Source organism: Rutilus rutilus, assembly GCF_951802725.1.
Source record: "Rutilus rutilus genome assembly, chromosome: 6".
NCBI classification, from domain to species: Eukaryota; Metazoa; Chordata; class Actinopteri; order Cypriniformes; family Leuciscidae; genus Rutilus; species Rutilus rutilus.
Window position 1 is genome coordinate 21,551,654 of NC_140214.1, and position 12,112 is coordinate 21,563,765.

Sequence of the window (12,112 nt, forward strand, 5' to 3'; positions counted from 1 at the left end):
ATATAAATAAATGGATAAACATAAATACAACTAAATGGATAAAAATAAATAATTATCCACTAATAAATCCACTATATTGGTGCAAATTCACGGAAAGGTTTCAAAGGCCAGCAATTCTAGAAATTTTAAAGTTGTGTTTTGTCATCTCCAAATGCACATACTATTTCCTACAACAAACTTATGCCTACAGCCCCTCATATAAGAAAACAGACAGAGAGAAGTAAGTTAATTAGTTCTCTGGGGGGTGTAGAGACACATGCTTAGTGGAGGGAAACTTAAAAAATAGCTGCAGAGTAAGTTGCCATGTATTGCTAGAGAAATGTTCAAAACAGTCTGGCAAAAGGTGAATAAATTATTACTTGGTCACTGAGTGCATTACAGGAAGCAGCTCTTATGGTCCATTAGAGAACATCACTGCCATTAATCTGAGCAGCCAAAGAAGTCCCATGGGTGAAAATGTGTCTGGCACCTTGTGTGGCATTGGGGCAGAGAGAACCTTCTAGTCCAGTCGCTTTACAGCTAAATGCTGCGCTTCTGACCACAGGCTACAATTGGAGATCTTAACAGTTCCTTGTTGAACTAGTTCCTTAACCCCTAAGACTTCTCAAAATAAATAAAAAAGCAGATTAGAAGGTTAACTATTAATAAACATTGATTCAAACTTAAACTTCAACAGACACATGAACATACACATGACTTGCATGTTTGTGCGAAACATCCACACTGTTTTGTATGAAGTGTATCCAATCAAGTACTAAGCAGCTCTTTCTGATATGATGCATAAAATATTCCTCAGGGCGTTAAAAATTAGCGATGCCATCCCTCGCTCTCTACGCCATCCACTTCATTGATATTCTTAGCAGTACATTTGGCATTAATACCAAAAAGAGCATGACATAGTAAAGAGATGCAAAAGGGGCCACAAACTGTCCTTCTCTAATGCCTGAAACCTCAGGGCTTTAGTTTCTCCACCCACACACATGCAAACTTTATAAAGTTTACTTAGCTGTTGTCTTTTTAAATACGTCTCACTAAAAATGTTTAACTCTTATCATTACATTTTACATTATTGAGGACCACTTTTATTTAAAAAAATACAATGTCACCCATTTGTCAAATACTTTAATCAATAAAAAAAAAAAAAAAAAAAAGTAATTCAATTAAGAAATTAAAATGGTAACTACGACTCAGAACTTAATATAATAATATTCAAAATATTGATTGTTAAAAAACAGATAAAAAAACCCCCCAGTAATTCTAAATACATGTAACCCTCAAATTTGAAATATATGGGGCATCTTTGTCATTGTTTTATGAAAATGTTACCCTGTGCTCTATTAAATATCTGGCCCTGTTACAAACCCATATAACTGACTTTCTTCTGTGTTACATAAAAGATACATTTTTCCATATAATGGAAGTTAATAAAAAAAAAAAAAAAAAAAAAAAAAATCGATTCCAACACCAACACAATCTTATTCCTAAACGACAATGATTACATTTTTACATATTAAGTACAATCACAGCGAACATTCAACGCTGCCGCTGACCTGGAGAGAGCAGTTGTCATGTTTTACGCAGTAACAGGATCATGGTTTGTCTTAAAGTATATTAAAAACACCACATAGACATATAAACAACATTAAAAACTTGATTTTCACCAAGCTTAACAGCAGTAAAACTTTTTGTAGGTACAAAAAAAGAATCTGTCAATTACCAGTGTGTATTGATGGCTCTACAATTGCTCTTTCAACGCTGGTTAAGAGCTTGGGTGTCTTTCGAAGCACATATTAACAAGATTACTCGGACGGATTATTATCACATACGTAACATTAATCGCCTCCGCCCAGCCCTTTCAACGAGGAGCACTGGCATTATGATTCATACTCTTGACTCTTCATGTTTTGACTATTGCGATGCTCTATTTTATGGTCTTCCCCTTAAAATTGTACACAAGTTACAGTTAGTGCAGAACTCAGCTGTACAAATAATTACTGGAACTCCTACGATGGAACAAATATGCTGGCTCCCTGGTAAACCGCATATTGGATTTAAAATTGTGCTTCTAGTTTACAAGGCACTGCATAACCTGGCTCCTTTATACTTATCTGACCTACTTTCAACATACTCACTCTCGAACTCTTAGATCATCGTCTGCATTCTCCTTAGTTCTTCCCTCGCATTTGTTTGGCTTCTATGAGATCTTGAGCTTTTAGCTATGCTGCTCCTCATCTGTGGAATTTACTTCCACCTGACATTCACAACAGTGACTCTCTCCGTACTTTTAAATCTCGTTTGAAAACGCATCTCTAAAAAGGCATATCTCCTATTGGTTGCAAATGTAAAGGTTGTTTTGTTGCTTTTTTTAATTGTTGCTTGTAAATTGTTTTACGTGTTTTATCTGCATGCAAGGTGTCCTTGAGTAAGGCGCCCATAAATAAAATGTATTATTATTATGATGTAGAGGTATGAAACAGCTTCACAAACTTCTTTTCAGCCACTCGGTATCATTATTTCTGTGTTACAATAATTCAAGTTACCACAGAAGTACAGGGATAAAAGTTTATATTTCAGATATAAACACTGATGTTTATGGTGCTTTTTTTTGCAATTTTGCTCAAAGGTGTATCAAGGTGCTAATCAATAAGATGATCTGGGGTTAGCCAAGGTCTGAAACACAAATGTTAAATGATATCTTATCTCACACTAGTGTAATGTCCTAATCATATGTGAGACCAAGCCTCAGGGAGGGATTTTATCCCACATCCTGAAATCTATGCCTAAGGACTGCAAACAGGTTTAGTATCTGGCTTTTATCTGCCTTTAAACGCACAGACCGAAGCAGAGCTGTGTGTAATGTATTTAGGAATTATGCTACAACCCATTTTAATCCTCAGTTAGAAGGCACTGATAAATAACCACACATAACAGAAATAAAGTAAAATGGCTTTGGAGAATAATGGCAGAGTTAAACATGCAGTACCTACTGCTCGTGTGTAATAGCTGCCGCTGGCAAAAAGTCATGGGGGATTTGGAGACTGTTGCCAAGAAAAGAGGTTCAATCAATAACCAATCTGTTGAAGTTATATTCTGTGACAACATTCTTAATTAAGAGCCACTGTGGGCATGTCTGCGAGGGGCTGAGAAACACAGACAGCGATGGGCTTGATATAGGACAACCACTTTCCGGTGCTGAGCACAATGGAAAGTTATAGCTTGGTTTAAGGCAACAGAAATTAGAACTTCACGCTACCTAACTCACAGTGGATCATCTATGTCAGGAAACTCTAAATCACAAATGTTCTTGGATGAAAACAGCATTATAACCTTGTTTTTTTGTTCTTTAATACATGTAAAGTAACACACTGGCTGGTTGGAAGAACACATCCCGTGTGCTGTGCAGAATTGCCTGAGGACATCTAGCGAAATATATAGACTCTTCATTATATGATTCAGATAGCGCAAAGTGCCGTTAAGATGTCATTAATCAGCGAGGTCTGATGAGCTGCAAACACTCAGTCCCCGATTTAGTGATTGGATCCCTTATCATGAATTCCGCTCTTCACCTAAAACGAGTGAAGGACATTATCACAATTTATTGAGAGCACTTAATTAGCTGGGAATGCATGAGACAGATACTGTTCAGCTTTAAGCTATAAAATACTCATTATGTCGTATATCTAAAGTTTTTATTTGACTGTTTTTGAAGTGAGTCTCTTATGCTTACCAAGGCTGCATTTATTTGAAAAATATATTTTCATAATCTTTTTTGTGGTAATTTTAGATTTTGACGTGGTAAAAAAAAAAAAAAAAATCACCTTTTGAAAAATTCACGTGATACAAATTTGGTAAACAGTTGAGAAAGAAAATGCATGTGTAACAGTATATTGCATTCACTTTAAAATGAAAATTACCCCATGATTTACTCACCCTCAAGCCATCCTAGGTGCACATGACTTTCTTCTTTCAGACGAATATAATCAGAGTTATATTAATAAACACACGGCTTTCCAAGCTTTATAATGGCAGTGGATTGCAACCATCAGTTTGAAGCTCCACACAGCTCCGGGGGGTTAATAAAGGCCTTCTGAGGCGAGGCAAAGCAAAATATGCAAAATATTACAAAATAAAATTATAGCTTCCGGCCAAACGCAGTCTACTTATGACTTATGACGTCATAAGTAGCGTAGTGCGTCATGGCGTATTGAAATATCAGCAGTACGTCGCGTTACTCGCATAAGTTGCGCTTTAGACTTAAGTCGAATCCCTATGTTCGTTTGGCCGGAAGCTAGTTATTTTACTTTATAAAGTTTTAAATATGGATATTTTTCTTACACAAACTCATTGCTTTGCTTCAGAAGGCCTTTATTAACCCCCCGGAGCTGTGTGGAGTTCTTTTATAATGGATGGATGCACTTTTTTGAGCTTCAAACTGATGGTTGCAATCCACTGCCATTATCAAGCTCGGAAGCCTCAGGGTGTTTATTAAAGGGATAGTTCGGCCAAAAATGATATTAAACCCATGATTTACTCACCCTCAAGCCGTTCGAGATGCATATGTCAATCATTTTTCAGACGAACACATTTTCAGTTATTTTAGAAAATGTCTTAGATCTTTCAGTGGTTATAATGTCGCGTGTCGACCGTTGCCGGAAGCCAGTTATTTTCATTTATAAAGTTTTAAATATGTATATTTTTACGACAAAACCACACGGATTACCCTCAGAAGGCCTTCGTTTATCCCCCTGGAGCCGGATGGATTACTTTTGTGAAGGATGCATGCTCATTTTTGGGACTTGAAGGAGGTGGACCCCATAACTTGACATTATAACCACTGAAAGATCTAAGACATTTTCTAAAATAACTGAAAATGTGTTCGTCTGAAAAATGATTGACATATGCATCTCGAACGGCTTGAGGGTGAGTTAATCATGGGTTTAATATCATTTTTGGCCGAACTATCCCTTTAATATAACTCCGATCGTATTCTTCTGAAAGAAGAAAGTCATATGCACCTAGGATGGCTTGAGGGTGAGTAAATCATTGGGTAATTTTAATTTTAAAGTGAACTACTCCTTTAAAGTGACAGCAGCCTAACAATCCTGCTGCCATCTGTGTAATTAATGTTAATCAAACAACAAAAGACAGAGAAAATGTACTCGCTGATCTTGACTGAATAACTTTTGTAACTATATTTGCAATGTATATTTTATTTATAAAGTTCAATGTTATTTTACATAAACCTACCTGAACATCTTAAAAAAAAAATGTTTTAGTTGTATCTTTGTTCATTTGTTTGTGCTAATGCTAATTTATTTGTTCTTATTTAATTACTAAGTGTTTACTTGTCTTTAATAATGCTTGAAATTTATATTAGTCAGGCTAGTTGTTTTTGCTATGGTATTTTAAAACCACAGGCAAAGTTCCTTGTGTAAGTGTTCTTTAGCCTGTTGACTTTTGTTCATGATATTCAGCTGTTTTGCAAAAAGAATGATAACTAAGGTTTTTTCCCTTATTGGAATCGAAACTAGGAATCGATAAGCAGAATCGGAATTGCTCAAATTCAAACGATACCCAACCCTGATATGTATCAGTGATACATAAATGATGAGAGAATTTCTATTTTTAGGTGAACTATACAATTTGTCATTGCCATGAATGAGTATTCATTTTATATTTTTTTTTTTCATTTTATATTTTTCCAATCATTTCATATTTCTACATTAAAAATTCAATACTTGAAAAACATTACATTTCATAATATTATTATTATTATTATACCTGCTGTTGCAAATGCATTTATACATCCTTTGTGCAACATTAGACTGTGTAAATGCACCTTTTTGTTGTGTACATTGCCTTTTTAGCTTTTGTGCTCTGAGGTGTAAAAGCTGCAGAGAAGTGATAATTAACAAAAATAAATCACAAAAGAAGAAATCTCATTCCATCAGCACAGGGATCCTACAATCTGATTTTCGCATTTCACATACAGTTGGTTTATTCAATGACTGCTGAACAAGCATGTGTCAGGTCTGAAACTGCACACCCTAAAACAATGCCGAGCTTCTGTTCCACAGAGCCGCAAGCGCTCCGACAGCTTGAAAAATTCCTTGAGTTGTATTCCCAAGACAGACACAGCATACTGTGCAAGCATTGAAAGCAAGATATACAGCAAAAGCAACATCCACAACCATTGCTATGTATTTAAAGAGAAAGATTTATGAAAGTTCACTGGAAAAAGGACAGTCTTTTTTCCCTCCAGATTGCTTGTGGAAAGTGGAAAAACACGCATTAATGTAGTGGTTTGCCACAGGTCTTACTGTAGCCCCAGGGTTAAAGCTGCACCTTGTGCTATTTTTAAACGTTTAAGAGCATTTAAAAAGTGTAAAATGAGCACTTTTATGTAATAGTATGATTTAGACCAGCATGTCTATCTCAAAGAGCATGTTTTATTCTGTTTTTCTTAGATAAACATACACAGTTGCTCTAAATACTGAAATGTTTAAGCCTTGGGAAAACCATGAAACTACATTAATACACATCAGATACTGAGATGTAATTAGGGTGTAATAGGGCTTGAAAACTTAAGCACTAAAACACTTTTACCATGCAAAGTAAAATATTTACCACGGCTAATGTTGAAAATTTGGATGAAAATACAGACCAATCAGGGCTGAAACTAAAAACAGAACGATGCACTTTGACGCGCTTGCGGCACTACAACCAAATGATAAAACCAAAGGGGATGAATCTTTAACCAGTGAACCTACATATTTCAAGACATATTCCCATATGACAATGAGTCACTGGTGAAGCACCTGGAGAGTGCAGTAAAATCAGAAAGAGACGTTCAAACAGAAAGGGAAAGAATAAAACTTAACTAACAACCATTCCCGTTTCCTGACAGGATAGTGCTGTGTTTTGAAAACATAATTCATACGGTGAAAGATTTCAGCACTGTGGCCTTATATCGGGACCAGCTCTGCAGAGAACATCTTGAAAATACATTTTTAGCCACCGAAGGTTGTAAACTTGAGATAGACAGGAATGACAAATCAGAACATGAGCATCAAACCTCTTTACTGTGCGAACGGCTACTTGAGCTTCTACCTGCTTTGTCTGACAAGAGGAAATTTGATCCGCTTATGAGTTATCCGAGTGCTATCTCGGCGTAAGGCAAATAAGCATGAAGAGATAAATACGTTTCATTTTAAAAATTAAATTCCACCTAAAAACCACGAAACCAACCGAAGGGTACCATATAAATCTGAGCCGGAGTGCTTGAGATTCTCCCCGTTGTAAAGACGGGTATTTCAAAGCCGTTACATCATCATCATCATCAGCACAGCTGTGGATCGTCAAAATCATTAGACATGGTTGTGCAACTCCATCTAATAGCAAACAATCAGACGAGAGGAGAGGTTATGTTTAATTAAATTCAATCACAAATTACAATAAGCCGATATAACGACTTGCAAACTGGACTCTTCTACGCATTGTATGTTGCACAGGCAATTTACTTTAAGATATTCATAGCCTTTCTCAGAGCCAGGCCTATTCGTGGCTTCCATCAAGACCTTTTCACATATTCATTGTTTCCATAATGGTAACAATTTAGAGATGAACCTGCATGCAAATAACACTCAGTTGCTTTGCCAGGACTTCCAACAGAAAGCACTACTGCAGGCCAAAAAGGCAGCCGCAGAGTGTCTCAGAAAAAAAGCAGTGTGAGCTGTCAAGGGAATAATGACAGCAGCCATCTATGAATCACTGTGAGCACTGGATTCCTCAGCTCCACTTGTTTTTTTTTTTCTTCTTCTTCTTTCCTTTGCGAAGGCAGAGACAACATCCAGCACTGAGCTGTCCCCAGCCAACCGCAGCACAACTTGAGCGAGGGGCTATGAGCCGGGACTTCTGTTAAGAACCTCAAAGCTTTCAAGAAGAGAGGGCCTTTTGAAGGATAAACCACAGGATTAGATTAGTCCATCCTCTTGGGTTACAGAGCTGGGCATCTTCTCTTTTTTTCATCTGGACCCCCAAGAGGACAAGCATATTGGCATTGAGGTGATGTCCATCCTCTTTTCAGTGTGGGCTTCAATAGAAAACCCCTGACAGGGAGCTTAAGAGAGAGAAAATATGATTCATGGCAAGCTTTTAATGCTCAAGGTGAATTGCCCTGCAAAAGGCTCACCTCGATTGTGACAATACTGCAAGAGGACTAGAAGGGAGGTCAGGATGGGCTAAAAAGTAAAGCTGACCCCTAAGATTTCTTTTTTTTTTGGATTGGTTCTCGTATAATCCCTTGGTGGGGCGCAAATGCGTCTCTTTTTGATAGAGTAGCTGGAAAATAATAGAAATACATGTTCTTTGTGAGCACCAACAGGGTTACAGGCTACTCACATCTAAGAAATGCGTTTTTCTTTCAGTTCTGAAAACTATTCCAGCATAATAAAAGCCTTTAATGGCAGCCATGAATAACCTTTCACATCCATGGAACCTTTCCATTCCACACAATGATCTTTAAAGTGAAAAAGTTTTTAATTCTTCACACTAGTGGAAAGAAAATAGTTATTTTAAGAACTGTTCAGTAAAAGGTTTTTGAGGGACCAAACATGGTTCTTCTATGGCATATTGCAAAAAAAACAAAAAACTTTGGGAACCTTTATTTTTAAGAGCGTATGTAAGCAAAGCTAAATCATAAACAGGGGAAATGGATTTTAGACTCTAACGCTGCACATTTATCGTCTACAGAGTGAAAAAAGGTAAAGTATCCTGCTAAATAAGGATCAATGAAGATTAAACGCATCAGGGTGGCTTTTTCAATGCAAAAAAATTCAAATCCAGCCCTACATTTCATTGAGGTGGAAGAGCATGCTCCCAGCTCGAGAAGAAATCTTCCTCTGAGCCTCTTTAATATTTTAAACCTCGGCAGACTACTGATGTACTGCAAGACAGCCACTCTTAACTTTGTTAATTCAGCCGTGAGAGCACCTTCGCCGTGTTTATTTATCTAGCCAAGCTCTACCTGAGGAGCTGCATGTCAAAAGCCATTAGGCTGACATCCCCTGAGCAAACCCTCCAAGCCAGCAAGAGAACCCTGCTCACAGTTACCCTTGAAATAAGGAGGAATAAGCAATGTCAGGGAACTTCACATGGAACTTATGATTTCAAAACCTGTCAACCCGTGAAAGCATCTGGGGTTGCTGCACTCTTGATTGACTAAAATAGCCTACATCATGATAATAATGTGCAATTTTTTTTTTGATTCAGCTCATGCAAAATCTTTTGTGAAATACCATGATATTCAGTATATTTGGCATCTCCACATCATATACATTGAACAAGTTTTGCTATTCTATTAATTTCGTAAATGATACAGTGCCTCTGACAGCATCAGCAGTGGTGAACAAATCCTGGCAATTATATGAACCCTACTTGCTTTTTTTTCTAAGAGGATTAGAAGTGTTAAACTCATACTTAGTCACAAATATTTTGTGGATGATGCATATTCTACAGTCCAACCAATTTTACTTACGCCTTGTAATTCATAAAATGTATACTTTTCAAACACAAGAAAAGCCCATCTCCATCATCTGTGCCTTATAGTGGTAATGATTTATGGCCCAGGGTTTGAACAAAGTATGGCAAACCATTTTAACATGTATTCCTTAAAACTAAGTTGTACCCCAATTTTAATGACCATAATTAATTCATTTGTGACTCGAAGAACCTAATCAATTAGTTGCTAGTGCTTAATAATTAGATCCTAGTGTTCATTTGCTACTAGTCACTATCCCAGTAGCCTACTAATAAATTGCAAGGTTTTCCATTGGATAGGATCAAATCAACTGTTCAAAGTTAACTAGTGAGTATTCCAATTATTGCTGGCCCTTCAGTTTTACGAATATAGTTATTAATAAGGTAGCCTACTAGTTAGCTTATTATCCTGGTTAGACACTGATTATTTAAATAGCCTACTTATCTTGTAGCAGTAAGTCATTACATATGACAAATCAAAATGCAAATTATAGCTGGTGAGAAAATGTCACTAGTAACAATTCAGGATAGATACTGTGTCGAATGTTTCAATGTTTTACTCTACTAGTAAAAGTAAAATCGGTATCAGTAACAACTGGAATAATCGGAAAGGACTAGGTATGAAACATATTTGAATTAAATGGTAAAGAATTCAGCAAATTAGTCAATACTACACGTAATGTAAAGCAAATTGTACGCTAACATGATATAGGACTAAATATTAAGCTAGCTTGCCATAGCGTACACTCACCTGGAGTTTGAACTGTTCCAGTAGACCGCATGTCTGTCTGAGATGATCCTGTCGTCCGACCATACGGAGACCCAACACACTACCGTAAAAACCACCAGTGGCAACTCCATTTGAGTTGATATAGTCTTCACCTCCAAACGAAGATTCTCAATCGCTTATTTCACAGACAAGTTTTCAAATACCCGCTTGCTTGAGTGAATGTATAGCCTACACGCAGTTTTGAACATCATAACTAGGCTTGTAGGCTAATCCAGAGCTATTTTCATTCCTTCAGAACGAGCAGCATCACTTTCTGTAGCTTACTTCTTAATCGGCACACAGTTGATGTTTTTTTAGGGGAAAATCCATTACAATTGGTTCATTTGCTGCAAGGGGGCTCCAATGTGGTCCACGGTCATTTTCTATCGCTCTGTCAGAAATCCGTCCATCATCTGAACGCGGGACAGTGTAATGCGCGTCTCGAGCCTCCTACAGTGATGCTCCCCGTTTGCAGCGCTGCAACTTCCAGATACCTCTACCCCATGTGGTCTGCTCGAGAAGCACACAAGAAACACATCCTCGTCTGTAACGCACGCCTTTCTGCTTAGCGTTTCATCTTATTCGCACAAGTTATCTGTTGGTTGTTGGCGGAATCGTGTTGTTTCTAGCTCACTCCAGTTGAAAAGCAGAGATACTACGCACATCTCAAGCCGTTTGCACGAGTCCTTTCTGTCCTGGAGGAACAAAGGCAATTTTGCCCCATTCTGGCTTAAACATCTACGCCTGTGCTCACACTTTGGATTAGCTTTTCGGAGCTGGTATACATTTAGCTTAGATCAACTAAATCGCGCAAGCTTTCTAATGCATCTGACTCGCGCACTTCTTCATAATTCATCGGTTCATCATCCTGAATCTGATTCGTGTGCGACAGTTTTCATCAGCGGTGTACCTTCAGGAGGGGGCGGGGCCTGGACGAGCTCTCTTCAAACTCACCTCTGCCGTTTACTGTCATCTCAAGATTGCTCATATGCGTCTTTGAGTCGTTTTCTTAAGCATTTTAGGGTCATTTTTCCTCAAATAGTCTCTTTACAGTAATACTAGTCATCATCCATGGCCCAAAACAATATTAATTTAGATTTTGGTATAAAGTTGCTTGATTTAAAACTTATTAACAAAACTTAGGAATTTACATAGATTGATAGACCATTGTTAACGATAGGTTCTTAAAAAAAAAAAAAAAAAAAAACCTGTTTATGTTGTACTTTTTCCTTTTTTATCTCTTTTCAGTGCCCTTGAAAGTTTGCTGAGAGAACTATAGCTGTGGCCTATTTAATGTACCGTGCCTCAAAAGATTCAATGAACTACGTTTCCCTTGCTTATACCTAATTTACTGAAATTTCAAGCAGAAAATGGCATGCAAACCAAAATATTAAAACATCTGAAAAACAGAGTCTGGTACAGAACTATTAGATAACTTTCTCACTCAGCATTGCCTCATCTTTATAGGAGCTGCTTCACCTGATCCAATAAAGCAATCCTCTGAGCCATGAAAAATGGTTTGCCTATTGCATCTCAATTCTATGAACACATCAAAACTCATATGATTCTGTGCCTTTTGAGTTCCCAGTAAAGGTTACAGTTTTTATAATTGTAAATGGTAACCAAATGTTACATTGTTTACAAGCCATGAAGTGGCTAATTTTGACCCACTCAATGCCCAGTCTTTTTATAATCCTGATGTCTCAGTGATGCTAATGGGATGGACATCTGAATTTATTTATTCGGATATGAAATACATTTGCATATTTTATGTATATCTTCTTGATTGCAGGGATGTGCAGCAGA

At 37.3% G+C, this 12,112-nt stretch overlaps 1 protein-coding gene across 2 annotated transcripts in view; it reads right to left on the bottom strand.

Annotated features, from left to right (window-relative positions):
* Window positions 1–11,191, bottom strand: part of efna2a (ephrin-A2a) — a 58,906-nt gene extending 47,715 nt beyond the window's left edge. Inside the window, exon 1 of one of the 2 annotated variants that reach the window (XM_084410606.1) lies at window positions 10,289–11,191. In XM_084410606.1, the coding sequence (XP_084266732.1) occupies window positions 10,289–10,398 (110 nt within the window). In that variant the 5' untranslated portion in view covers window positions 10,399–11,191. The remainder of the gene's footprint in view (window positions 1–10,288) is intronic. The other variant, XM_084410607.1, reaches the window with a different exon arrangement.
* Window positions 11,192–12,112: the final 921 nt, after the last annotated feature.